The 25,210-nt window shown below is 57.7% G+C and overlaps 3 protein-coding genes across 21 annotated transcripts in view; 1 reads left to right on the forward strand and 2 right to left on the reverse strand.

The window, feature by feature from the left end:
- The window catches only part of PNKD (PNKD metallo-beta-lactamase domain containing), a 552,090-nt gene that overhangs the window by 193,548 nt on the left and 333,332 nt on the right, over positions 1 to 25,210 (reverse strand). The gene's annotated exons all lie outside the window — the stretch shown is intronic.
- Positions 355 to 18,553, reverse strand: RUFY4 (RUN and FYVE domain containing 4). Of its 2 annotated transcripts, XM_070070221.2 has the most exons (12): positions 18,419 to 18,553; positions 17,285 to 17,335; positions 16,754 to 16,860; positions 15,304 to 15,429; positions 14,933 to 15,039; positions 14,477 to 14,620; positions 13,996 to 14,065; positions 12,471 to 12,989; positions 11,745 to 11,851; positions 5,697 to 5,843; positions 1,177 to 1,287; positions 359 to 960 (listed from the first exon to the last, which is right to left on the reverse strand). In XM_070070221.2, exons 2-12 carry the CDS (start codon positions 17,328 to 17,330, stop codon positions 858 to 860), a joined length of 1,587 nt encoding a protein of 528 aa, XP_069926322.2. In that variant the 5' UTR covers positions 17,331 to 17,335; positions 18,419 to 18,553; the 3' UTR covers positions 359 to 857. The 2 variants fall into 2 exon arrangements, with proteins under 2 accessions (XP_089186015.1, XP_069926322.2); XM_089329889.1 differs by lacking the exons at positions 13,996 to 14,065; positions 14,477 to 14,620; positions 14,933 to 15,039; ... (2 more) ...; positions 17,285 to 17,335; positions 18,419 to 18,553 and adding an exon at positions 13,250 to 13,687 and having other exon boundaries at positions 355 to 960.
- TNS1 (tensin 1) overlaps positions 19,669 to 25,210 on the forward strand; it is a 212,395-nt gene continuing 206,853 nt past the window's right edge. For 14 of the 16 annotated variants that reach the window (XM_070070213.2, XM_051848187.3, XM_051848186.3 and 11 more), the window contains exon 1: positions 19,669 to 19,923. In XM_070070213.2, coding sequence (XP_069926314.2) covers positions 19,684 to 19,923 — 240 coding nt within the window. In that variant the 5' untranslated portion in view covers positions 19,669 to 19,683. The remainder of the gene's footprint in view (positions 19,924 to 25,210) is intronic. The other 2 variants (XM_089329887.1, XM_089329870.1) reach the window with 1 other exon arrangement.

Raw genomic sequence — 25,210 nt, forward strand, 5'->3', positions numbered from 1 at the left:
TAGACATCGCCCAAATGTCCAGCAACAGGTGAGTATATAAACCCATCGTGGAATACTACTTGGCACTGAAAAGGAACTGCTGAGGGATGAAACTCAAAAGCACCATGCTGCTGAAAGACAGCAGAGTGGAGGCTGGATGACTCCACGGAGACGAAACGCTAGAGAAGGCACCATCATTCCTGGTGACAGATCACTGGTCGCCTGGGTACAGCAGGAGGAACCCCTGGTGGGGTGGTTACCGGGGGCACAGGGTAGCTTTGGGGCCAAGGGATGTGTATGTTACTCTGAATGTGGCGATGGCAACATGGCCCATTGAAGAGTTAAAGCTCAGCCAACCGAAAGATTGAAGTGAGGTTTATTGTACGTCAGCCAAACTGCAATAAAGCCGTTGAAAACATAACGCAACGCAACGCAACACACGACAACACAACACAGCCCCTGCAGCGGATTCCAGACAGGCAGCTACGGAAGAGCCCAGGGTCGTGCAGACTTGGGGCTTTCCTGAGCGCTTATGAATGGGCTCCGCGGTGTGGGGAAGCAGGGTGAGTTGCTGGGTGATGTCAGGGCTGCCCTGGGTCCTACTCCCACGCATGGGTTTGCTGAGCCCAAAGGGACCTTAGGGATGGAGCCCTGAGGGCTGAGGGCCCTGCCCTGCCCAGGTCCCTGGCTCACCGTCTCCGAGCAGCCGGCCTGGCTTCCCCTATCGCAGGCTGTCGTCTGTCTGTGGAAGGGCTGCCTGAGCATGACAGCTTCCAGAAGGCAGGGCTGGCCACGTCAGAGGGCTGGGAAGAGCCGCGGCAGGGAGTGGCCAGGTGGGCTGGGCAGTGGGGTCGAGGGCCAGGCCTGGCTGGCCTGGGTCAGGGGACTTGGGCTTCCGCTCCCTGGGCACAGAGTGGGCAGCAGCGCTCTCTCCTCCTGTAATCCGCGGAGCAGGCGTGGCAAACCAGGCCTCCACAGAGCCTGCGGGCAGAGGCGGGGGCACCCAGGCGTGTGCTGGGGCTCTGTCCATACGAGAAGCCCACCCGCCCATCTCATTCATCCCATCTTCCAGGACCCCATTCCTCAGCTGGCCCCTTCCCATGGCTCTCGCTCCTGGCACTGCTGAGTGCTGGATGCCAGGTGGGGTGAGAGCACTCCCGGCTCCACGCGTCCCTCCCTCCCTCCCTTCCCAGGTACCTGCACGGGTACCGCCGAGACAGGCGGCCAAAGATCTTGCTGCAGCCCACACAGCATCCTGGGGCCACCGCTGACAGGTGCTGGAGCTTCTGCCACAGGAGGTCCTTTTCTCTGATGGGTGGAGGTGGTGGGAGACCCACGCGCCACAGGGACAGAAGGTAGCAGGATGCAAAGATCCCAGAGGGAGGGACAGAAAGAGACACAGGGACACAGAGGTGAAAAGAGGAACAAGGACAGTGAGACAGAAGGCAGAGATACAGAGGGACAGAGAGAGAAGAGAGAGGAAGTTGGAGAATGGGAGAGGGAGGCAGAGAGACACATAGACAGGTAGATAGAAAAATGTAGAGTGAGAGACACAGAGAAAAAGATGCAGCAGGGAGAGAGAGAGAGAGAGAGAGAAGGGAGAGGAGAGGGAGAGGGAGAGGGTGAGGGATGAGGAGGGGCAGGGGGAGGGAGAGGGTGAGGGAGGGGGAGGAGGAGGGGAGGGGGAGGGGAGGGAGAGGGGGAGAGGGAGAGAGGCAGTGAGGGCCAGTATTGTGGTACAGTAAATTAAGGCACCACCTGTGGCACCAGCATCCCAGCTGCTCCACTTTGGATCCAGTTTCTTCCCTGCTAAGGTGCTTAGGAAAGTAGCAGAAAATGGCCTGGGTGCCTGGGACCACGTGGGAGACCCAGATGAGTTCCTGACTCCTGGCTCCTGGCTTCTGCCTGGCCTGGCCCCAGCCATTGCAGCCATTTGGAGAGTGAACCAATGGATGGAAAATCTCTCTTTCTTTCTCTCTCTCTCTCTGTCACTCTGCCTTTCAAATAAATAAATAAATCTTAAAAAAAAGAGGCAGTGAGACACACACACACGAGATGGGTCATTCTCTAGTCTTTGGGGAAGCTGGATGGCACCACACAACACGCTCCTGCCCAGCAGAACCGTGCACTGGGTCCAGGACACTGCTCGATCCCCCCTTCTCTGAGGAGGCTCCCTGGTCTGCTCGATGCCCCCTGCTCTGAGGAGGCTCCCCAGTCACAGAAGCCCCTGGGCAGTTCTCGTGCAGGACCCCCTTCTCGCACATGATGCCTTAGTGTCTTGATCTGCTGTTTGTGCCGATTTAGGATCACGCCCTTGCAAATCTGTGTTCATTGTTTTCTAAAGGGTGTGTGGGAGTATGTGTTTGAAATTTTCATTGAAGTCATGCATGTACCTGATTTAAAAATCAAATAGTACAGGAAAGCTCTGTCAAAAGGTAAGATCCTCCCAACGTCTTCCTATTTCCAGGGGCAAAGTGCTTCTTGCATCTTTTTGCAAGGCCTCCTTGCTATTGCTTCCATATTTAAGTAATAAGCTCTCGATTATTCAACAGGAAGTTAGTTGAGGATGTGCTTATTCAACAGAGAATATTTCCAGAGAGCACATTCCTTTGCCATCAGAGGACACGGCTTATTCATTGTCATTCTCACGATGCCTCCTCTGACCTTGCAGTGTAGTTAATTGTTTTAGGTCCTTTGTTGATCATCATTATATTTTTACAAAATATACTCATGCTTTTATTTCTAGTTCTATTAATTATGCATAGGATCTTACAGCTCCCATTTTATATCAGGATGCTGGACCCCTTCCCTTCAGCTGTGGTCATCTATTCCTGCAGTATCCCGCATAGCAGCCCTAGCCACACCTGCACATGACCAGTGCCCACTACAATGTTTAGTACACATATAGAACATCTCTGCCTTCACAGAACATTCCACTGGGTTCTCTTCTATACATAATGTGCTAAGCTGGTAGCATTCAGTTCAGTTTCTATAATTATGATTGTCTTCCGTGCTTCGTCTTCAGCCACCCATGAACAGTATTTACGTATGTATGTACGTGTATATCCACACAACCACTGCTCCCCAAAGAGGCTAAGATGTGTTCTGTATCATTTCTTAGAAGGCTCATGTTTTTCTAGATGTTTCTAATTGCCCTTCTTTGTGTCCTGCATTGACTTTCACACATTATCCCCCCCCCCCATTCATCAAATCAGGTGTTCTCTTAGACCCTCTCCCTGGAGCCCTTCCCCCAGAGCCCCTCGACTTCCCCTGCGTCTAGACTGCGGGATGCCTGTGCTTGCTGCCCGCTTCTCATCCCGGGAATTCCCTTTCTTCTCTCCTTGGTTAGAACGATGTTTTCCTGCATTCCACATCTTCTCCTTTTTTTGGCTTACTTCCTTGTTTCTCTGGAGCACATCCTCAACTAACTTCCTGACAAAGTCTGTGTGGGAGGTGCCTGTTTGGAAACCTGTCTTTCCTCCACCACCTTCCCCATTTAATTCACAGTCTGGAGGGACACAGATTCCTAGGGTAAAAGCCAGCTTCTCTCAGCACTTGAAAAGCGTAATGTCACGGACTCCTAACATGCATTGGGTTCTATCTCTTTAACGGGTGACCTGTCTTGTATACTAGATACTTTAGGACAGTCTCCTTATCTTTGTTTTTCTCACATTTCACAATGGTGGAGCTAAGCGTGGGTTTTATTTGTCTTGTTTTGCTTTTCATTTATTGTGCTGCACAGTCAGTGAAACCTTTAAACATCTGTGTCCTGCAGAGCTGGGAATTCTCTCATAGTTGTGTGTTGTATTTTATTTGATAATCTCCATTTTATTTTCTGCTCTTTGGGGAGAACGTTTGTCCATTGGAGAGATTACTGGAACTCCCAGACACAACCTTTCTGTCTCTAATTATTCTTTCAAGCCTCCCATTCCCTGTGCTTTTTAGCTCTGCTTTCTGAGAAGTTGTCTCATCTTTCCCTCCCAATCCTTTTTAGCGATCTCTAAAATAATACAACAATTGTATTTTTCATTTCCAAGTTTTAGATCATTGCTTTTCTCAGCATCTTGTGTCCTGGGATGGATCTTTTAAAATTTGTTTGCCTTTATCTCTCTCCTTTACTTCTAAACTCTCTCCAAATGTCAGGGGATCTTGGGTTGCCATTTCAGGCTTAAGAGAGAAGCAGTAAAAGCTGGCTGGAATTCCAACTATCCATCTGGGATGGCTGACCTGTGGCTTCTGCTAAGGGGACTGGTCAGGGAGCTGCTGGCCACACCGGATCCCCAAACGCCAGGACAAATTGGTCTTCTCCCTGGGACGTCTAAATGTCTCTGCAGAAGGACCTTCGATTGCTTGCTTGGGAGATTGGCCACTGCCTGCGGCTGTTCTACAGGTGTGGAGGCAGGGGGTGCCCACTGCTCTTTCTAATGACTTTCTCCCTCCTCTGCCTCCTGCGCCTCTTGCCACTCGTGTCCTGGGCTCTCTGCTTCCTGGAGCTCTAATTTGAGCTTCATGCAGTATCTACTTCATCTGTTTTTCAGCTTCCAGAAATTACCTGAAAGCTCTCACCTGTGGTTGGCTCTTCTCCTTTTCTCTAGGTTGTAAGTTTTATTCTTTTACAATCATTTTAATGAGGTCTCAGGAAGAACAGATGAGGTGTGGTCAGAAGTCAACCTTAGCAGCTTCTTCCTTCTCCCTCCCTCCTTCTCTCTCTTTCTTTCCCTCTTCCCTCCCCCTCCCCTTCTACTCTGCTTTCCCCTTCCCTCCCCTTCCTTCCCCCCTCCCCTCTCCCTCCCATCCCCCCTCTTCTCCCCTTCTCCTCTCCTCTTCCCTCCCCCTCCCCTTCATTTCCCCCTCCCCTCTCCCTCCCACTCCCCCTCTCTCCTCCCCTTCTCCTCTCCCCTCTCCTCTCTCCTCCCCTCTTCCTCCCTTCCTCTCCCCCTCCCCTCCCCTGTCTCCTCTGTCTCCCTTTAACAGCCACACGCATGTTTTGTGTTATTTTATCGTTAGCTACGTGGATTCGTGAGCGAATCATGCTCCTCCCTTCTTGCGAGCTCGGGGCTCCTCAGGGCTCCTTGGGGGCTCCTAGGAGGGCTGCAGCCCTTCAGGTTCTGGCTTGTTCTTTGAGCTCTCCTTTTTCTCACTTTTTTAGCATGCAGGTTTTGTGTAAGAGATTCAGTTCTAGGTGACCGCTCAGCAAACTTCTGATTGTCTCATATTCTGGGGACCCCAGTCCCCTGGGCCACAGGAAGGGAGGCCGTCTCCCCCGCAGACTGCAGGCAGCGGCTCCGGGAACTCAGGGATGGGCAGCTGACCCAGGTGGGGCCCGCAAGCCCGGGGTTCTAAGGAAGTCCTGTGGGCAGGCAGCTGTAGCCCACGAAATGACCTCTCGGCTAACCCTGGTGTCTTTTTTCTCCTTTCTCAATTCTTTCTCCACCCACAGCTTCCTTTCTGTTCATGTAACCGTAGGAGGTACGTGAGCGGTGGCAGTGAGTTGGGGTGGGGCTGTGCATCACCGTCACAGAGCCCCAGGTAATCTATGCGCTGTGTGTCCTTGGTGACCAGGTCAGCGCCTCTGGCCCGCAGTTTCCTCATTGCAAAGTGGGACTCCAGCAGGAGGTAATAGCTGTTCAGTAGTTGCTGGTGGAGCAGGATTGTCATGCCGTGGCCTGGGCCTCCCTTCCCCTCCCCGCTGGCCCCTGCCCCGTGCCTGTCCTTACTGAATCAGCTCCAACACCCGCTTCTTCATGGCCCGGACCAGGTCCCGCTGCCCGCCAAGCTCATCTTCATACAGCGCAGCCCTCCGCCCGGCCTCCTGCTCCCGCTGCTCCAGCTCCGCCTGCAGCCGGTGTCTCTCTTCCTGACTCCTGGGCGCAGAACGAGACGGGTCTCAGGGAGGAGCCCGGCACTTGGCACGGATGCAGGCTGGGCCTCTGCCTGACAAGGAGCCCCTGCAGATGCACCACACAGTCACGTCACACACTCGCACTCACACACTGACACATGCACACACTCACACACTCACACATTCACACATACACTCACACACACATCACACACTCACACACACACTCACATTCACATCACACACTCACACACACATTCACCCTCACACACACTCACACAATACACTCACACACTCACATCACACACACACACATCACACACTCACACACACACTCACATTCACATCACACACGCACACACACATTCACCCTCACACACATACACTCACACACTCACATCACACACTCACACACACTCACATTCACATCACACACTCACACACATTCACACTCACACACATACACTCACACACACTCTCACACACAGCTCACGCATGCTCTCACACCCAACCTCACATTCACACACACATCCCACATTCTCACACACACACTCACACACACAACACACACACAACTCAACGCTTTCACACTCACACCTCACATTCACACATACTCACACACATCTCACATTCATACACACACTCACACATTCACACATACTCACACACATCTCACATTCATACACACACTCACACAACTCACAGTGCTCTCACACCTCACATTCACATACACACACTCACAACTCATACATGCTGTCACACTCACACACACATCCCACATTCTCACACACACTCACACACATTCACACATACACACTCTGCACACACACCCCACATTCACATAACACAACATAAAACACACACATAAACCACACACAGAATGCATGCAGATATACAATGAGTAGCACGGCACACAGATAATACAGTATACACACAACACACAACACACCCAGTGCACATATCACACACCAAACCGCGCATGTGTGTCGTCTGACACCTGTGCAAACATTCAGAGAATGTTTCTTTAGAGGAGGCAAGCCGAGATCTCCAGTTTTCCACTTTTCTTTCATTTAAAAAGTGTTTATTACAGCGAGAGCGAGAAATGAGACACCCTGATAACTGGTTCACTCTCCAAATGCCTACAACTGCCCGAGCGAAGCCCGAAGCTGGCAGCCGGGAACTCAGTGCAGGTCCCCCAGGTGGGCGGCAGGAACCCCGGGACGGGAGCTGTCACAAGTCCCTTTCAGGGCCTGCCTGAGCAGGAAGCTGGTGCAGGGGGCAGAGCCAGGAACAGAACCCGGCGCTCTGGCATGGGACACGGCCATCCTCCCTCCCTCCCTGCCCCCTCCTTTCCTTCCTCCTTCCCTCTCTCCATCCCTCCTTCCCTCCCTTCTCTCTTTCATATTTCCATTTTAAAATGCACTTTTCCAGAAAGGACTGCTCACCATCACTGCAGCTCCCTAGAGAGAAGGTGGATGCCTGGGAACCAAGGCGACAGGGGCTCTGCCCAGCTGGAAACAATTGCATGTGAGGAGGGGCAGTGCAGGATTTGGGCTGATTTCTTGCTTTAAAATATTTTAAAAATTGTACTTCATTGTCTTTACAATTTTAAAAAAAGTAATATTACAAATACGGCTTTCCTCAGTTTGTTTCAGTTCTGGGCTTGGAACCTCCTCGGCTCCATTGTTGCCTATTCTTTTTGTCTTTCGTGGTTTTTCTAGAAGATTCCAAGAAAAGTCCTAGACGGGAACTCAACAGGCCACAGCCCCAGGTCCCAGCCTGTCATTCAGAGGCTCGGTCAGGAGGGCGCCATGATGGCGGGTGGCTCTGGGGAGGGCCCAGGCTCTCAGCGGGTGTGCGTGCTTGTGTGTGTGTGACACAGACTTGAGCATGTTGGCGGGGAGAGGCTTGGGGGGGGGGCTAGGCAGTGTGTTGAGAGCTTCATTTCTCAAACTCTGCCATTTAGTGTGTGGCAGGAAGACAGCTGGGTGGGCCACGAAATGCAACCAACCACAGCCAGCCACTGACATTCCGCAACGGCCAGGCCCTGCAACCTTAAGAAAGTGTTGGGGTGGTCGGGTGGGATTGGGGTCGTGTTTTGACTCTTAATGAACCCTCTCGTCTCGGGTCTTCTGCTTTCTTAGCTTGAAGCCCCACGAGCCAGCCTACTTGCCCGGTGATCCTGAGTCCTTATGTGACCTCTGCGGGGTGTGTGTGTGTGTGTGTGTGTCTCTGTCTGTGTGTATGTGTCTGTGTGTGTGTCTTTGGGCTGGAAGGGAGCACTCATTAAGCACCTACTATGTGCCAGTGGCCGTTTCAGATGCCAGGAAGAGAGCAGCGGCCACAGCCCTCGTGTCGCTGGTGGTGCACTGGGGCACTGGTCAGAGCCAGCGCCAGACCGTTAGGCTCATGGAACTCAGGGTCCTGCTGGGTGAGCGAGGAGCGGAGACAGTTGGGAGAGGGTCTCGGGGGAGGTGCTCAGGCGAAGCAGACCGCAAAGGGACGAGTGCATGCTAGGGGCTGCTGGGTAGAAAGAGCCTGGCTTGTCTGAGGAACTGAAAGACGGCTAGAGACTGCGGGAGGGGCAGAGCAGGAGAGGAGGTGGGGTGGGGTTGGGGTGGGGGTGGGCCGGGCCTGATCTGTCCCCCAGCAGCCCCAGGAGGGGTGTCATGGAAAGCCACTGAAGTGTTTTAAGCTGGGGGGAGGGGGGACAGATACTGCTGGTGCGGGAGGGAATGTGGATAGAATGCACATTTATTTAGCACCTACTGTGTGCCAGGCACTGAACCTAGTTCTCTAGCCTTGTTTCACTTAATTTCCACAATGTAATGAGGCAGGTCGTATGAGCTTCATTATGTGATGGACAAATAGAGGCTCAGAGAGGGTCACGCTGCTTGCTAAGTGGCAGGATGAGGAATCTGGACACAGGCCTGTCCAGCTATAGACTCTGTTTGCCATCCCACACTTTCTTCCACGCAGGACCGTGGTCCCCCGTGACCCCTGGCACCAGTTCCTGGTGGGACAGGTGAGTCCTGGCAGCTCCTGGAGGGCTCAGAGGAGCTCAGTGCTGCTGTGCAGGGGGTGGAGGAGACGCAATGTCTGCCCAGTTCCCGAGCTTAGGCCCGGCCTAATCGCCTTTGCTTGAGGTCTTAGCAGAGGCAGCAGAAATGCACCTGCTTGGGGAGCGGCCCCCACAGAGCTCCTGAGTTGGAAAGAAGGCCCTTAGGGGCCCTTTGTCTGCTTACGCAAATCAGGAACCCGCAGCCCAGAGGGGAGGCCACTGCCCCCACCCCCGGGAGGGGGTTGGCACAGTCAGAAAGCCGTAGAGTGGGTATCAGGATCTCAATGCCAAGGCCACTTTCACAGTCCTTGCAGGCCTGGCCTGGGGCCTGCTGTGGTTCACCTCTGGGTCTGGCCTGGGCTCGGTGCATGGTGGCTTCCCCCACCCCCACTATGTTCTCCACGCCATGGCCAGAGCGAGCCCCTTAAGAACCAAGGTCCGACAAGGAGACTCCAGGTCCAAATTCTGCTCCAGACCCTTGCTCTGGCTGTTCCCTCTGCCTAGAATACCCTTCTGCCCTCTATCCAAATGGCTGGCTCCTCCCTTCCTCCAGGTGTCCACCTCAGAGAGGCCCTCCCTGACTTTTTGAAAACCTGGCTGGTGCAGTAGTTTAAGCCCCACCTGTGATGCCGGCATCCCATATGGGCCCCTGTTCAAGTCCCGGCTGCTCCACTTCTGATCCAGCTCCCTGCTAATGCACCCAGGGAAGCAGTGGAAGACGGCCCAAGTGCTTGGGCCCCTGCACCCATGTGGAAGACCCAGAAGAAGCTCCTGGCTCCTGGCTTTGGATCAGCGCAGCTCTGGCCATCTCTCTGCCCCTCTGTAACTCTGCCTTTCAAATAAATAAGTCAATTTTAGAAAAAAAAAAAAAACATCACGCCCAACAGGAGCCATTCCCTATCCCAGCTTTCTCCTCTCTCCTTCCAGTTTACTGCAGGCTGGCCATCCGCGTGTTTCACATGCTTGTTGAACCTGCAGGCCGCCTGCCTCCCTAGAACGGAAGCTGCACAGGGCAGGCGTTCTGTCTGCAAAACTATTTCCTGTCCACCCAGCAAGCCTGGCTCCCAGTGTTTCCAAAGTAACTGAATGACAGACACCAGGGCCCCCAGTCACAGGGAGCAGCCTGGCCAGGAATTCTCCACGGAGCCTCCCTGCTTCTCCCCCAGCCTGCCTGGATCCCACAGAAGGCTCTTGGGTGGACAGGGCCCCCGCGCTCACTGAGGGCTGCATCACTGGAATCGTTGATGACCCAAGTGGCAGGCGCAGCTGAGTGTTAAGTGGGAAGAGCCCGGGGGAGCGTTCCGGGTTGGCTGCGGGGCTCCTGGGCCTCTCTTGTGCAGCTAAGCCATCAGCAGAGTCCGCAGTGATTCAGCCTGACTCACAGCCCCCACCCTGGGCTCTACTGGGGGACGCACGGGGGGGCCTTTAGGCTCCACAGCAGGTGCCAGCCATGTGGGAGAGGATCAGAGACAGGTGGGCCGACTGGGGCACAGAGACTGAGTCAGACCAAGGAGGATCTGTGCACAGCGGGGGCATTGAGAAAAGTAAATTAGGAAGCAGAGCCTGAGGCATCGAGAAACTAAAGGGGAAAGACAGACAGACAGACAGACAGCAAGCCTGGGGCCCAGTGTGGTAACGAGAACATGAAGGTGCCGGGTGGTGATTCGCTGAGCGGGAGACACAGAGACAGTGGAATGTAGACAGCCCTCACGTCTCCGGGTTCTGCATGCCCAGATTCAACCAACTGCAATCGAGAATGTTCGGGAAAAAATAATAGCTTGCATACTATACAAGCGCTGATTCCCGCCCCCCTTCTCATAATTCCCTAAACAATATAGAGGAACAGCTATGTACATGGCACTTACTTTGTTTTAGGTATGATAAGTAACCTCGAGGTGATGTAAAGCATGCTTGGGCGGGCGTGCGGGTTGGCGGCTAAGACACCGGTTTAGACACCTGCTTTCCCTGCTGGAGTGCTCAGGTTGGGGCCCCAGCTCTGCTCCTGCTTCCAGCTTCCTGCCACTGCACACCCTGGGAGCCAGCAGGTCTAGTACCAGGTCCCTGCTGCCCACGTGGGGAGACCTGGCCCAAGCTCAGCCATTGGGGGAGTGAATCAGTGGATGCGAGATCTCTGCCCGCCTGCCTATGTGTCTCCCTGCCTCTCAAAATAACTAATAATTAAAAAATGAAGTGCATGGGGGGGTGTGCCCAGGGAATAGCAAATACTATGGTGATTTCGGTAAGAAACTTGAACATCTGCGCGGGGCCTGGAACGGAACCCCTCCCGCTAGCGAGAGAAGTCTGTGCAGGCACTCCCGGTGCTGGCTGAGGGGTAGGAGCTAAGCCATTGGCTCTGCAGCCCCCTGCAGGGTGCAGCTCTCTACTCTGCTGCCAGCTGACACTGGTGACCTGCCTCGGGTTCCTCATCTGTAAAATGCAGGTTCTCATACGGTGGTTACAAGGAAGCACCCACAGCAGTGTCCGGGACACAGTGGCCACTCAGGAAGCCAGGGCCACGTTCACAATCATCAGGAGGGTGGGGGACAGACTGTGCCACAGGGAGCAAGGGGACGGAGACAGAGTAAAAGAGGGAGAGAGAACGAGATGGTGCGGGGCATGGGGGGTAGGAGGAATGGGTGGAAAGGACAGAGAAGAAACAGGGGGTAGAAAGGGAGTGGGGTGCAGGGGGGAGGGAAGGTGAGAGGGAGGCAGGTGCAGGACCCCTCCTGGGGCTGCTGGGAGCCCCTTGTGATCAAGATCAATGCCCCTCAGGCCTCAGCATCCACAGCTGTACCCAGCCCGGGGCCTCCAAAAGCCTTGCCCGCGGCCCAGGGAGCATCAGGCAGCCGTTGCCAAGGTTACCTGTGCAGCTGCTCCCGAAGTGCCCGCAGCTCCCCCTCCCGCTCCTTTAGCAGCTGCTCCTGGCACCGGGCCTGCTCCTGGGCCTGTTGGAGTCCATGTCTGAGGCTCTGGGGGGCGGGAGGAAGACCAGGGTAAACTGAGGGGGGGAGCCAGAGACCCCAGGTCCAGGGCTGACTGGCCAGACCTCCCTTGCAGGCAGGGCAGGACTGGTGCAGCGCTGGGAGCTGGGATGCCTGGTTCTGTCCCAGGCCTGGCCTCGGATAAGCCTGAGGCCACCCCTTCTTCCTTCACTGAAGGATGGGGAGTCCGAAGCTCACGGAGCTTGGAGACGCTGCTGGGGAGGGCTTGGTAAGCTCTTGGGCTGCCTTTGGGAGAAGCATCCACAACCAGAATGACTCAGAGGGGTTTGTAACAGTAGGACTTAGACACTGGGAAGATACCTGCAGGGAATATGGACCCTGAAGAACTGTGGGGAAAGGATCTCAAACTCAAATGCCTACAGGGGCTCAGCAGGAGGTACTGACAGAGTGTGAGGCAATAGGGAGAGGTGGGGACTGCGGTGAACTGAAGAATGCCGGGCTTTGAAAAGGCATCCCCAAATAGTAAGCACATGCAGGACGGCAGAAATTGATCTGTGGGTCCCCAGGCCACCACTGCAGACTCCCCACTTGTGGGCCAAGTGACAGAGGGGAAGGCAGACAGGTACGGAGCTCAAGTTGCTCTCACCTTGACCACAGCCTGCAGGGACTTGTCTGCTTGCTCCTCCCTCCGGGCCACACTGGTCACTCCTGTTTGCTCTGGCTGCTTCTCCGTGGTGGGGTCTTCCTCTGTTCCCAGGGTCTCCCTGACAACACCAGGCCCTCCCCACTTCTGCCTGCTCTCTGATGTTGCTTCCCGAGTCCCCTGTGTGGCTTTCTGACCCTCCGCACCTGGCAGAACCCCTCTACCCTCAGCCTGTCCCTGGCTGCTGGCTGCTGACGTCTCCAGGGAGACCCCTGTCCTTGGGGCTCCCTCCCCCTGCTCTGGCCGAAGTTCCTCTCCCTCTGGCTCCCACGTGCTGTGGGGGCAGCCGAGGCTGCTGGCATCTTCTCTCTTTTCCAAAAAGGGGGAAAGATGCCCATGTTGTTGGGGTCTCAAGGGTCCAGCCAATGGGGCATCCCTGGTGGCATTTCTCAGACAGCTGGTGTGACTGGAGTGTGGCTCCTCCAGTGGGACTCCTTTGGGGTCTCCAGGCGTGTCTGGGATCTGCAGAGAAGCCCCCATGCCTGTCACCCCTCTCAGCACCCACACTCCTGCCTCCCGTGCCCTCCCACTTCTCAGCAGCCCGGGAGCCTGAGTTTCAGCCCCCTGGGGATGTAAGCTCCCAGCTGTGACCTCTCCACACCCTCTCCCCCTTGCCTGCAGCCCACCGCCATCTCCCTCCTCCACCTGCGTCTTCCACATTGGCCTGATTCTCCCCGTTCATTCTCGGCCCTGAACTTGACTTCACGTTTCCGTTTTCTCACCTGCAAAGTGGGGATGACACAGCTTGGTTTATAGGGCTGCGATGAGGGTGCAGACGGGCCGACCGTCCCCTGCTCCCTGCTCGTGGGTCTCTCTGTTCGTTTCTCTATCATTGCTCTTTGCATGTGTTGCAGGGAGCGGTCTCCCCACACAGACCTTGAACTCCTGCAGGCCAGAGCCTCAGTCCCAGCAGTATCTGTGCCTGGAAGCTGGCGGGGTGCAGCGTGGAGCTCGTGGGGGTGCTGATAGCCACAGGCAGCCAGGCAAGAGCACGTGGCCAGGGGCCTCGCTCTGTGCTGCTCATGAGTTGGCTCAGTTCACACCCATGACCACTCTGAGGCAGGCCAAGGAACCTGCCCAAAGGCCGTGCTTAGAGAGGGGTGGAGCTGGATTTGATCCAGAAAATTTGGCTCTTTAGTCACTCCCCAAACAGAGCCAGACAGCACGGCGGGAGGGGGGGGAGGGGGGGAGGGGCGGGGCTCAGCAGGGGCTGTCTCCCTCATCTGCTTGCAGTCCCCCTCCCCGGTACCTCCCCCTCCCTGGGGCCCCAGTGCCCCCACAGATGCTCCCCCTACCCCCAACCCCCCAGGAACGTGAGCTCTCGGCTCCCCAGTGGCTCCCAGGCCCCTGGTGCACATGGGGGTGTTCCTCTGTCTGTCCTATTGGGCCAGTGCTCCCTGTACACTCAGCCTGGGTCCCAAGCAGTCAGGGGAAGGAGCCACTCAGAGAGAAGGCAGAGCAGAGGCACCTCTTTGTGCGAATTCTTGGCTTTCCTGGGTCTTCTTCCCTGGGTCCGATGGGAATCGGAGCAGCGTGATCTGAAAGTGGAAGAGGCAGGAAGACCCTGGGCCCCTCGCCAGCAGTGGGCTAGTACACCCCATCTTTCTAACTGCCCACTCAGCCCACCACCCTCTGGCCCCTCATGCATCCTGCTCTCCATCCTTCCACCTGTCAGTCCCTCATCCATGCATTCCATCCCGGCTCCCCACCCTCCATTCTTCCTTGCAACTCTCGCTCCAATCATCCAGCAAATTCCCGGTGACTGTTTGCTGCAGCATCACGGATGGCAGCAGGTCACATGGTGGAAGCAGAGGACCCGAGCTCCAGAAGCAGAAGAGAGAGAGACGCAGGTGGGGCTGGAGGCTGGGCGCTTGGGGCTCGCCTGGGCTGCAGGACAGCAGCAGGAGCAGGCAGTGGAAAGAGGCTTCTCCCCACGCTGCACCACTCACTCTGAGAACATGGGCCAGGCCCCATCCAGGTCCGGCCGCTGCAGGTCCAAGTCGAAGGTCACCCCGTTGAGAGCATAGAGAGAGTCCAGGATGTTTTCCTGGAGTTCAGGGCACAGCAGAGGGCTCCGAGGGCCATACCATTCCCTGTGTTAGCGAGGACCGGCACCCTTGACCTTTGACCTGCTATTGCCATCTCCCCCCACCTCCCCAGAGTCAGCCTCACTGCACACCATGATGGACTTGCTCCCTGGTAGGGCTGGGGTCCTTATGGAGCAGGAGGCAGCACCATGATGCTTCCAGGGCTCCCCCTGCCCTGTCTATCCTGATTTCTCTTCCAGATTCCTTCCCATCATGCTCAGCGTTAAGCCACCCAGTCAGGGTGGAAGAGGACTCTTTCATGAAGGAGGGCACAGGGGCTCAGGTGGCACCCACAGGAAGATGTCCCTGCCCCCTGACCTGGTGAGTTCTGGGCTCAGGAGGCAGAGCTGCAGGGACTCGGCCAGCTGTCCGTGGGCCAGGCAGAAGCGGATGAAGGCACGGCCTTTTCCCAGTGAGCTCTTCAACTGCAGGTGCACGGGGCAAAGGAGGGAGAGGGAGAGGATGAGGGGGCTCTGCCATTGCGGAGGGAGAAGACAGGAGCGGGGCTTGTAGGCGGTGGGAAGAAGGCGAGGCTGGAGGGGTGCTGAGAGCAAGGCCAGCGGGAGCTGAGACCAGCTGGGGCCTCGGGTAGGTTGTTATTCCCCCACCCAGCCATGTCCAACAGGAGCCGGGCGGTGGCGCCCTGTCATGCTCCCGAAGCCGGCCTTCCTGCCCCTGCCCCTGGATACCTTGTTCTGTGAGCCAACGAAGCAAACCGCCTCCGTGTCACCTCGCTGCCGCCGCAGGGCAGTGCAGAGGAAGTCCCAGTAGTCCTTGCGAGGCCCCAGGAAGCTCTTCTGCTCTTTCTGGTCAAACTGGGACCAAGAAGAGGGGAAGGGGAGTGTGAGGGAGCTTCCCTCTAGGAGCCACCTTGCGTTCCAGCACGTGGCGCTCACCTGAGCTAGGGGAAGGGGCGAGTGCACACAGACCCAGCTTCCTGTCCTGGCTCTGCCCTCACTGGGTAACTGGGAGCAACCTGCTCGGCCTGGCTGAGCCTCAGAGTTCTCACCCATTCATCCACGCATTGAGCACTTACTATGTGCCAAGGCCTGTTCTAAGCTCGGAGAGGGGGAGGTTACAGCAGTGACAAAACTGACCCCCAGGAGGCCAAGGGACAAACTGACCTTATCCCCACCTTGATAGGAGAGACAGAAGGAGCAGACCAAGTGAATAAAACATCAGTGTGTTAGATAGTGTTGACTGCAATGGAGAAAACAAAACGGGGAAAAGCATAGCATGTGGGACGCATATGTGTGTGTACACAGTGTGTTGAAAATGTAGATTAGGGGCCGGCACTATGGCTCAATGGGTTAAGCTACCACCTATGGTGGGGGCATCCCATATGGGCATCAGTTCAATTCCTGGCTGCTCTGCTTCCAATCCAGCTCCCTGCTAATGCATGTGGGAAAGCAACCGAAGACGGCTCAAGTGTTTGAGCCCCTACTAGCCACATGGGAGACCTGGCTCCTGGCTTCAGCTTGGTCCAGCCCTGACCCTCCTGGCCATTTGCAGAGTGAACTAGCAGAGGGAAGGTCTCTCTCTGTCTCTCCCTTTCTCTCTGTAACTCTACTTTTCAAATAAATATTAAAAAAAGAGAAAATTTAGATTACGATAGCCAGAGAAAGCCTGTAGACCTGAAGAGAATGAGAAAGTGGGTCATGCAAATTTGGGGGGTGGGTAACAGGTGCAAAGGCCCTGCGGCAGGCACATGCCTGGTGTATTTGAGGAAGATCCAGGAGGCCAGGGGAGCTGCAGTGCAGTAGATGAGGGGCAGCGTGGCAAGGGGTGAAGTTAGAGAAGTAGGAGGGGTGTCCATGTGGGGGGGAAGGTCACCAAGCACCTCCAAGTCTTAGAATGAGGCTTAAATAAGGTGGGTCACAGAAATAGCAAAGCCTGTCATATAGAAAGTGCTCAATAAAAGCTACTGCTAGTTATGATTCAGGCTCCACTCTGCAGCATGAAGGCCACCCCACTTCCCAGGCTGCAAGGACAACCGGTGGGAATGAGCTTAGGTGTCAGGAAGGCCTTGTTGCCTCGGAGGGAGGTGAGGCGTGCAGTCAACCTTCCCTCTGCACCCGGGACAGCTCTCCTGTTATCTGGGCCTGGGGATGGGGCTGGGGAGGGAGCAGAGGGCCCCACCTGTAGCAGCAGCTCCAGGCAGCCGCAGAGTCTGTGCAGCTCAGCACTGGCATCGGTCACGGGCCCCTGGCTGTCCCCGTAGGCCTGGAGGATGGCAGAGACGGCAGCTGTGGGGAGGAAGGCACACGTCAACCATCAGGCAGTGAGGCCCGTGAGGGAGAAGCTCCCAGAAAGCCTCTCAGCACACACTCACCTTAAAAAAAGATTTATTTACTTATTTGAAAAGCAGATTGAAAGGCAGAGATACAGAAAGAGAGCGAGAGAGAATCTTTCATCCACTGCTTTACTCCCCACATGGCCACAACAGCCAGAGCTGGGCCAAGCTGAAGCCAGAGACCAGGAGCTTCTTCCGGGTCTCCCATATGGGTGCAGGGGCCCAAGCTCTTGGGCTACCTTCCACTGCTTTCCCAGGCCACTAGCAGGAGCTGGATCAGAAGTGGAGGAGCCGGGACTCGAACCGGTGCTCATATGCCGGCACTGCAGGCAGAGGCTTAGCCTTCCACACCACAGCGCCAGCCCCCACACACTCACCTTTCAGGTCCCTGGTCACCTTGAGGACGCTCCCTTCTTCTGCCATGGTACCTGGAAACATTAGGATTCCCACGTCTGCCCAGGAAGGACCCTCTGGGCTCTGTCTCTTTATACAAGGAGGCATCAGGGCCCAGAGGAGGAACGTGACTTATCTAGGGTCACAGGGTGAGCTTGCTGGTGGGGTGGAAACCCCAGCTCTTTCCTGGGGCCGCCGTGTGAAGAGGATGGTGTGGCCTCCATGGGTGGAGCTGTTGCTGGGAGCCTGGCTTCCCTGGCTCATTCGATGCCCACAGTAACCCTATGAGATTAGTAACCTCATTCTACACAGGAGAAATGGGCAAGGCAAGGGTGGCTTTGTAGCTGACGTCACAAGGCTGTCAGGGGCGGAGTCAGAACTGGCAGTCAGGTGTATGTACCTACAGGGCTGCGATGTCGGCTCTGGGTTGGGGGGTGGAGTTCAGGAGGGTGCTGGACCACCGAGTGCCCTCAGCCTTGGTGCAGCAGGCACCATCTAGAGACACACACTCATTCTTCCCTCGTTCCCAGCTGAGTGGAAAATGTGTGTTCTTTGAACGAGGGAAGCAGAAGTAAAGCGAGGCTCCGTGGCCTGGACGGGGCCCTGGGCTGGGTGTGGGGTGGGGCAGGGGCCTGGCATTAAGCCTGCCCTCCTCCCAGGGGAACCTCAGCTTCATCCCCTCCTGGGCAGCAGCTGGTGGGCTTGTCCCGAGATCCTGGAGACAGGGGACAAGGTGGGAGTGGGAAGCCCAGAGTCTCACCCCTAGGCAGCAGCTGCTGGAATTTGGGGGAGAGGGGAAGGCGGAGGCCATGGGGGTGGTATTGGAGTGCAGGGAGCAGGAGGTGGGAGTCAAGACACCTGGGTCTGTGTCCTGGCCTGGGCACCTGCTCACTGTGCGTCCTTGGCAAGTCTCACTTTTCTTGGGCCTCAGTCTATCTGTAGACCAAGGGGTTGGACCCAGAGTCTGCAGCCCCCTCTAACTCAGAGTCCTCAGCTGCAGGGACCCTCTCCTGCCCCCACTCCCTCTCCTCCCTCTCCAGTGCCCCCTCTGCATCCTGCCCCTGGCATCTACCCCTTTCCCAGCCATCCCTGAGACCCAGGGCTGTCCCGCCACTCACCTGGCAAGCGTGGCAAGCATGTGAGGCCGGAGCTGGAACCGTCCTAGCGACTGGCATGTCCCCACATTTGCTGCCCAGGAGGTGACTCAACTCTGCCCAGAGAGGGCGGGGCAGAGGCTCCTGGGAGGGGACCAGGCACCAGGGCAGATCTGCGTGAGCGTGTGTGTGTGTGTGTGTGTGTGTGTGAGAGAGAGAGAGAGAGAGAGAGAAAGAGAGAGAGAGAGCTGTTCCCCAAAGGCAGATCGCCAGGGTCTGTGTAGGGGGCACCGGCTCCTCCTCCAAGGTGGCGGCCATGCTTGCAGCTCTGACAGGTTCCTTCCCCTTTTTCATTACTTGCTCTTGAGTTTCTTCCCGCTCACCACCAGGTGGCACAAAGAGGCTGGGGAGCTGCCCCCCTGATGCCTGGGCCATTCTCCACTGTCACTAGGTGCCAGCGAGTGCAGCTGGGGCCGGGGGACGAGGGTCCCGCTGTGTGCCCCCTCCCCCTTTCCACTGCAGCTTGCAGAGGGGTCCCCGTGAGCGCAGGTCACCAGTTTCCTTCGTGCAGGCCTGGGGCCCACTCGTGCAGGATCCGAAGTGAACCCCCTAGTGAGCTGCTGTGTGCAGCAAGGGGCCAGGGAACAGGGGCGGGTGAGCCGTGGTGCCCCCGCTCTGGCTCTGCTCTGTCCTCTTGAGGCTGGGGTGTTTCTCAGCCGGGAACCCGTTTTCCTAGACTGGGCTACTCCAGGAGCTAGGGCTGAGGACAGAGGCGCTGAGCAGGCACCTGCAAGACCCGCACACACGACCCGCGCGCGTCGACGCCCGAGCCTGGCCCTCCCTGCCTCTGCTCCCTGCCTGTCGCCCCGCGCAGAGGCTCCGGCCCAGCTCTGCCGCCCGTGTCCCCGTCTGCCCGTCTCCGACTCTAGTTCTCCCCTTATCTGTTCCCCGCCACTCCCGTCGCGCCGTCCGTCTCCTTCTCGCCCCGCTAACTCTGCCCGCGCGCAGCCAGCCCGGACCCCGGGGCCCTGCCGCCGCCCCTCCCCGCGGCCCCGGTCTCCCTCCGTCACTGGCTGACTCCCCGCGCCGGTGTCACCGCCCCTCGCCAGGCCCCCGCACTCCCCAGCTTCCTGGGAGCGCCCGGACTCTGGCAGGGGCCGGGCCGGGGGCGTCGCCGCTCCGCTCCGGACGTGGCGGGTGCGCTGGGCCGAGTCGTCGCCAAGGCTGGGGGCGGGCCGGCTCCCGGGGCACCCACGTCCCCGCCCCCGGCCCGCCGGACGCCTGGCCCGATGGGCTGCACCGTGAGCTTGGTGTGCTGCGAGGCGCTGGAGCCCGGGCCCACCGGTGGCCCCCAGTCCTCGGGGAGCCCCGCGGCCCCTGTGCGGGCCGAGCGCGGGGGACCCGGGGCGTCCGTACGCGCCGAGAGGAGCCGGCCGCTGCTTCAGGTAGAGCGCAGCGGGAGCGGGTTGGGGGAGGACGCCCAGAGTAGAGGAGCCAGGAGCTGGCAGAGCCCTGCTCACCTGAGACAGGTAAGGAGCTGAGCCAGGAAAGTGCGGGTCAGGCTCGGGAAGCAAGCAGCCAGCCCGGGTTGGAGCAGGACCAGGCGAGGGCGCAGCGTTGGTCTCCTGTGCCCTTGGGAGGAGGGTGGTGTGGGACCTGACCCCTAGACAGGCACGGGCCAGGTGCGGGTGAGGTACCAGCTAGAGTGGGCAGGGCTGGAGTGCTGGGGCCAGGTCTGGAAACCTGTTTCCGGTGAGCTGGTTGGTGGGTGGGGGCGCTGGGGCTATCCTCCTTGACCTGGTCCTATGGCCAGGAGGGAAGGGGCCTTGGGAGCCACGGAGGACCCTCACCCCTGCATTCTCTCTCCTGAGATGTCTTGAGTGTGAGCTGGGAGGCAGGTTTTTGTTCTGGAGGAGAGGTCCCGGGGGGCCTGGAATGGGTCTGGATATGGGAATTCCTGGGGGAGAGGAAGGAGTAAGAGGTACCTGGGGGCCACAGGACTGGTTAACTGTACTGGGGGCTCCCTGCCCACCTCCCTGTTGGGGGCTGGGAAGGTGGCAGCCTCCACAGGCTTATTGTCCATGCTGTGGTCTGGATCATGCTGGGGGCTTACCTTCGTCCACCTGAGGCTCACAGAGGAGGGGCTGGCTCCACCTGCACCCTGTGGCTGCTTCCCAACTCCCTCCTTGCCCGGCTGGGCCTCAAGGGTCTGGGTACCAGCACACTTCACACAGCTTGCAGCAAAGTAGAAGTAAAATATGTTTATTTGCAGCATTTTCTGAAATCCACGCAGAGTATGTGTGTGTGTGTGTGTGTGTGTTGGGGGGGCTCTTCAGAAAGTTCATGGGAAAGGCATATTATGAAAAAAGCTACATAGATGTCAATCTTTGTCACCAAAACAAACTTATCTTTTAATTGCACTTTCCCATGAAGTCCGTGTATGTGTGTGTGTGTGTGTGTGTGTGTGGTGTGTTTGTGTGCCCAGGCCCGAGTGACCCCTGTGCCCTGCGTGACTGGCTGTCTCCCCAGGGCACAGACTGTGGCATGTCTGAGGTTCTATTCTGCAGTGCCAGGTGGGGGCAGGGCACTTGTAACCTGCACACCCGTCCTTGGCCAGCTCTGGCACCAGCCAGCACCCAGAGGGACAAGGTGAGGGGGGTAGTTGTAGCCCGAGCCCTCTTGGTGGCTGGTGTCCTAGGTGCGATTCTGATGGGGCCGTGGGTATATGGGTTGGGCATCCCAGACCACTGCCACTTAGTCCAGAGAATGGGGGTGACCTGGTGGCCCCTCAGAGTCATTGGGATGCCTCCCACTCCTCAGAGCCGCATGACCTGCCCTCCGTCCTGGCAGGTTGGCAGGGAACAGTGGTGGTGGGGGCTGGGGAGAGGCTGCGGCGTCTCTCCCTTATCTGTTGTATCTCAGGTCCTTCTAAGCCACATTTGTTCAATCTCAGTTTTCCCTCTGGGAGCTTGAGGTCCTGGTACCTGGGGGTTGGTGCAGAGAACCCTGGGAGGGGCGTCAGACCTCCAGGCACCGAGATTTGGTTGCCTGGCTCCTGCCCACGGGCTTGGCAGAACTTCTGCTGGCTCGGGCCATGCAGTTCCTTGTTTGCTCTCCTGCTTCTCCGACCTGCCTGAGCCTTCTTTGCTGTCCAGTGTGAGACCTCAGGACTGTCTCTGCTGACCCCTCTGTGTCCCTGACCCCAGCCCCCTGCAGCCAGCTTCGACATGGCTGAGTGGCTGTTGGGCTTGTGGAGGTGTGCAGGACAGGGTGGGGAGGCAGGGACCAGGAGCACTGGAAGTGGGTGATCCAGGAGAGGGGAGCAGGAGGGGGAGGGGTGTGTGTGTGACAGCGGCAGGGACAGGGATGGGGACGGGTGTCTGTCTGCATTCGGATGAGCTGGTTTTGAGTGGCTCTTTGAGAGAGTCTGGCGCTCGCCTGTGACTCACTCCTTCCTTTATCGGCGCAGATAAACCTCCAGCCCAGTCCACGTGCCCTGGCTCCGGCTCCCGGGGGACGCTGCTGCTGGCGGCAGTGCTCTGGCCTCCCCAGACCCCCATTCGCTGTGGTGGGCTGGCTGGGGTCACAGCAGGGGCAGTGGCCTCTCACCTGACCCTCACTGCAGGTGGCTGATACCAGTCCTTGGAGGGGTGGGATGGGGTGGGAGATAAACATCTCTTGGGCTCTCATCCCCCTCTGGGAGCCAGGGCTTAGCAGCTCCCCAGGCGTCTGGGCCAGCAGCCAGGGCACTGTCCCCCACCAGTCATGCTGCAGACACTGCCACTCCTGCCATGGCCCCTCGGGCTGCCTCCTGCCTCATTGGCCTGTTGCCCTCTGCCCCGGCCCTGCTGCCCACCTCCTCTCCCCCCACCCAGAACCCCTGCTGCCCAGACCATGCCTGTAGGCTACCTATCTACCCCGTGCCACTCTCTTCCCTGGCATGAGTCGGCAGCTCCCTCCTCTCTGCTTCGAGGAGGGCTGGCTGCTGCAATGGATTCTCAGAGTGGAGCTGTGGCCCCTGTGCCTTTAAGGTGGCCTTCTCTGGGTCCCCTGCTTGCCCCGTGCTCTGAGCACTCCCCTGGCCCCACGTGCCAGGCTCAGGAGGAAGGAGGGTGGGGCTTGGCACCCCTCTGGTGCATTCCCGCCAAGCCTTCTCTGACCTGGGCGCCAAGGGCCTGGAGGGCACCTCTGGGTGCCAGCTTTGCCTCTTCGCGCTCTGCTGTATCCCAGAACAAGTAGCTGCTTGTCAGGTGGTGGCGGGAGCAGAGGGGAGGAGATTCCAGGCTGCTTCTGTCCTGTCCTATGCCCCTGACGGAAGTTCTGGGTCTGACCTAACTCCGCCTGTGGGTAGAGTTACTGCTGCTTCCTCTCTGGTTGTGTGGAATCGTAGAGCTCTGAGCTGGAAATGTTCTACTTAGTGCCTTTTGGGATCACAGTGCCCTACGGGAATCTGATGAGAGCCATGGATGCTCTTGCTGGGCTATGTGCACGCACACGTGTGCACACGCACACACCATGCAAACATATCATGCACCCCGTCAAGTCTACCTCCTGCATCTCACAGATGAGCACACTGAGTGAGTGGCAGAGTCAGGACCACATCCCAGATGTCCTATCCTCAGACAAGTGGGATTTTCTTCCTAGATGCAACTTTCACTCTTCCCAGAAGCTGCTACCCAGTCATCTGTTAAACAGTGGCTCAAGCCGTTCTGAGCACTCACTATGAGTTAGGCACTGAGTTATTAGGTGGGCCAGGGCACAAAGCTGAGAGCCCCTGTTCTTGTTCTTTCCGGGGCAGGGAGGGGGTGTCAATGGACATCGACCCGGAGAGAGATGCACCAGGTGGCAAATGGGTCATTGTCTTACTGAGAACTGTACAAGGGAGGAAAAGCAAAGGCTGCCCTGGGGGACGATCCCAGAGGGACTTAGATGGGAAGGTGGGGGCAGTGGCGTTCGCGAGAGGAGCAGAGGTGGCAGCATTCTGGGAGGTGGGAACGGCATACAGGGATGGGTGGAGCAGAGTTGGGAGCCCTCGCAGAACTGATAAAAGCCTTCCTCTGGCTGCTCATGGCTCGGCATGAGTCCTCCATGCACGCTATGTGTGTCTGGGTTGGAAGTGGAGCGAGGCAAAGCCAGGAGAGCTGGGGGAGGTGGCCTCGGTCCTCTGGGTGAAAGGCGATGGTGTTTGGGGGAAGAGGTGGCTGGCAGCGTTTGGGCAGAGAGAGGCCAGGACTGATTCAGGGACAGGCTTGGGGGTGGGGAGTGGCTCTGCTCATCTACAAACATGGTGGCAAAGAAGTGGACCCCAGGAATGCCTCCACTTCCGCCCAGGGAGGCATTTCACAACGAGAGAGAAGTGTGCACGCTGTTCTAGCAGCTGACACACCTGGGACCCATGGACCCAGCGCTCAGGGTCAAGGTAGAGAGACTTCCCCGGCTTTGTCTACTCCTTTCCAGTCATCCCTTCTGCCGAGGGTGTTGATGACCCCGTCGTGCACACAGCCCGGCTCTGCCTGTTGGAGGGTGTCTCTGTACACTGCACGGCCGCAGCTGGTACTTCTTCTCATCCATGGAGCGCCCTGCCTGCCTTCTTCGCTGCACCTGCCATGGTCGTAGGTGTCTCTGTGTTGGTGTGTAGTTGTAGACTGCTCCCTCTTGTGCCTGTGCACGGGCTGTGGGTCCTTTCTGGGTGGGGCTGCTGTCACTAGCACTGCTGTGAGCGTTTCCGCCCAGGTCTTTGGTTCAATTGTCTGTTCCAGTGGCCGTTGGGTGTCTGCTTCCCTCCATTTTGCTGGCTGAGTTGCCCGAGCATCTGCAGACTGGGAGGACTTGACCTGGGAAGGGAGCACCTTTAGGTCTCTTCATGGAGGGGACGAGAAATCCTCTGGGGAAGGCCAGAAGGTACTGCCCCTTTGCAGCCATCTTTCTCTTCCTGCCTGCTCTCCTCTGCCCCCAGCGAGGGACTTGGGAGAGGAAGAGGAAGAGGCTCTGGGGGCTGCCCTGGAGGGGGGTGGGGGCCAGCTGAGGGCAGGCCTGGCTCCCTGCTAGGGGCAGGCAGGTGTGAGGCTGAGGCTAGGGACGCTCCCTCTATTTTCTTCCTCTTTCCAGGAGGGCGTGGAGCCAGCCACTGCCTCCTTGCTTGATGTATGAACATGTCAAGGGCCGATGCCAAGGGCAGGCATGCTAAGGCAGCCCCCAGAGTGGGAAGTAGAGGCTGCCATCAGCAGAGAGGCCAAGTGGTGGGGCAGAAAGGGGACCCAGGTGGAGCCAAGGGTCTGATCCTCTTGCTGACTGCACCAGCTCTGAGCCTGGAAGTTACTGACATCTGCTCCAGTGCTCATGGCCAGCTCACCCCACTCACTAGGGAAGGATTAGAGGCACTGGGTGGAGCTCTTCTGGCTGGGAAACAGTGGTCTCCCCTCCTCCTGGGGGCTCCCCCAGGCCTGAGCACCCATGGTCACGCAGCGGGAGGGCAGGTGTGAGGATGGGAGCTAGCCTGAGACCCACGGGGTCAAGCTCAGGCCCAGTTGGAGGTCACAGGGAAGGTATTCAGGGTTAGACAAAGTCAACCGATGACGGGTGTTTCAAGGTTTGAAGGGAGGGAGAAGGGGTGGGGGTGCAGTCACTGGAGCCTGCAGCAGGTGGCCTCGGGCCTTTGCCAGGTGCTCTGGGCATTCCTGCCGGGGCTCCCTCAATCCTATTTTGCCCCGTTCCTCCTGCCACAGAAGGGAGTCGAGGATGGCGCAGCAGGTCCACAGATGCAGTCCTGAGTCTGATCCACCCCACAGTCTGTTCTTCCTCGGGCCCTGGTGCCGA

The sequence above is a fragment of the Oryctolagus cuniculus genome, chromosome 3, assembly GCF_051225735.1.
Source record: "Oryctolagus cuniculus isolate XC-2025 breed Fujian yellow rabbit chromosome 3, ASM5122573v1, whole genome shotgun sequence".
Classification (NCBI taxonomy): domain Eukaryota; kingdom Metazoa; phylum Chordata; class Mammalia; order Lagomorpha; family Leporidae; genus Oryctolagus; species Oryctolagus cuniculus.

What these genes read in the sequence shown, in the direction of transcription:
- RUFY4 (XM_070070221.2), bottom strand. Translation starts at nt 17,330, where the DNA reads ATGGCAGAAGAAGGGAGCGTCCTCAAGGTGACCAGGGACCTGAAAG. An exon ending in GCCTGGCCCATGTTCTCAGA is followed by an intron (nt 14,066 to 14,476) that starts GTGAGTGGTGCA and finishes TTCCACTTTCAG; the next exon opens with ATCACGCTGCTCCGATTCCC. An exon ending in CCAAGAATTCGCACAAAGAG is followed by an intron (nt 12,990 to 13,995) that starts GTGCCTCTGCTC and finishes GCTTCTCTGCAG; the next exon opens with ATCCCAGACACGCCTGGAGA.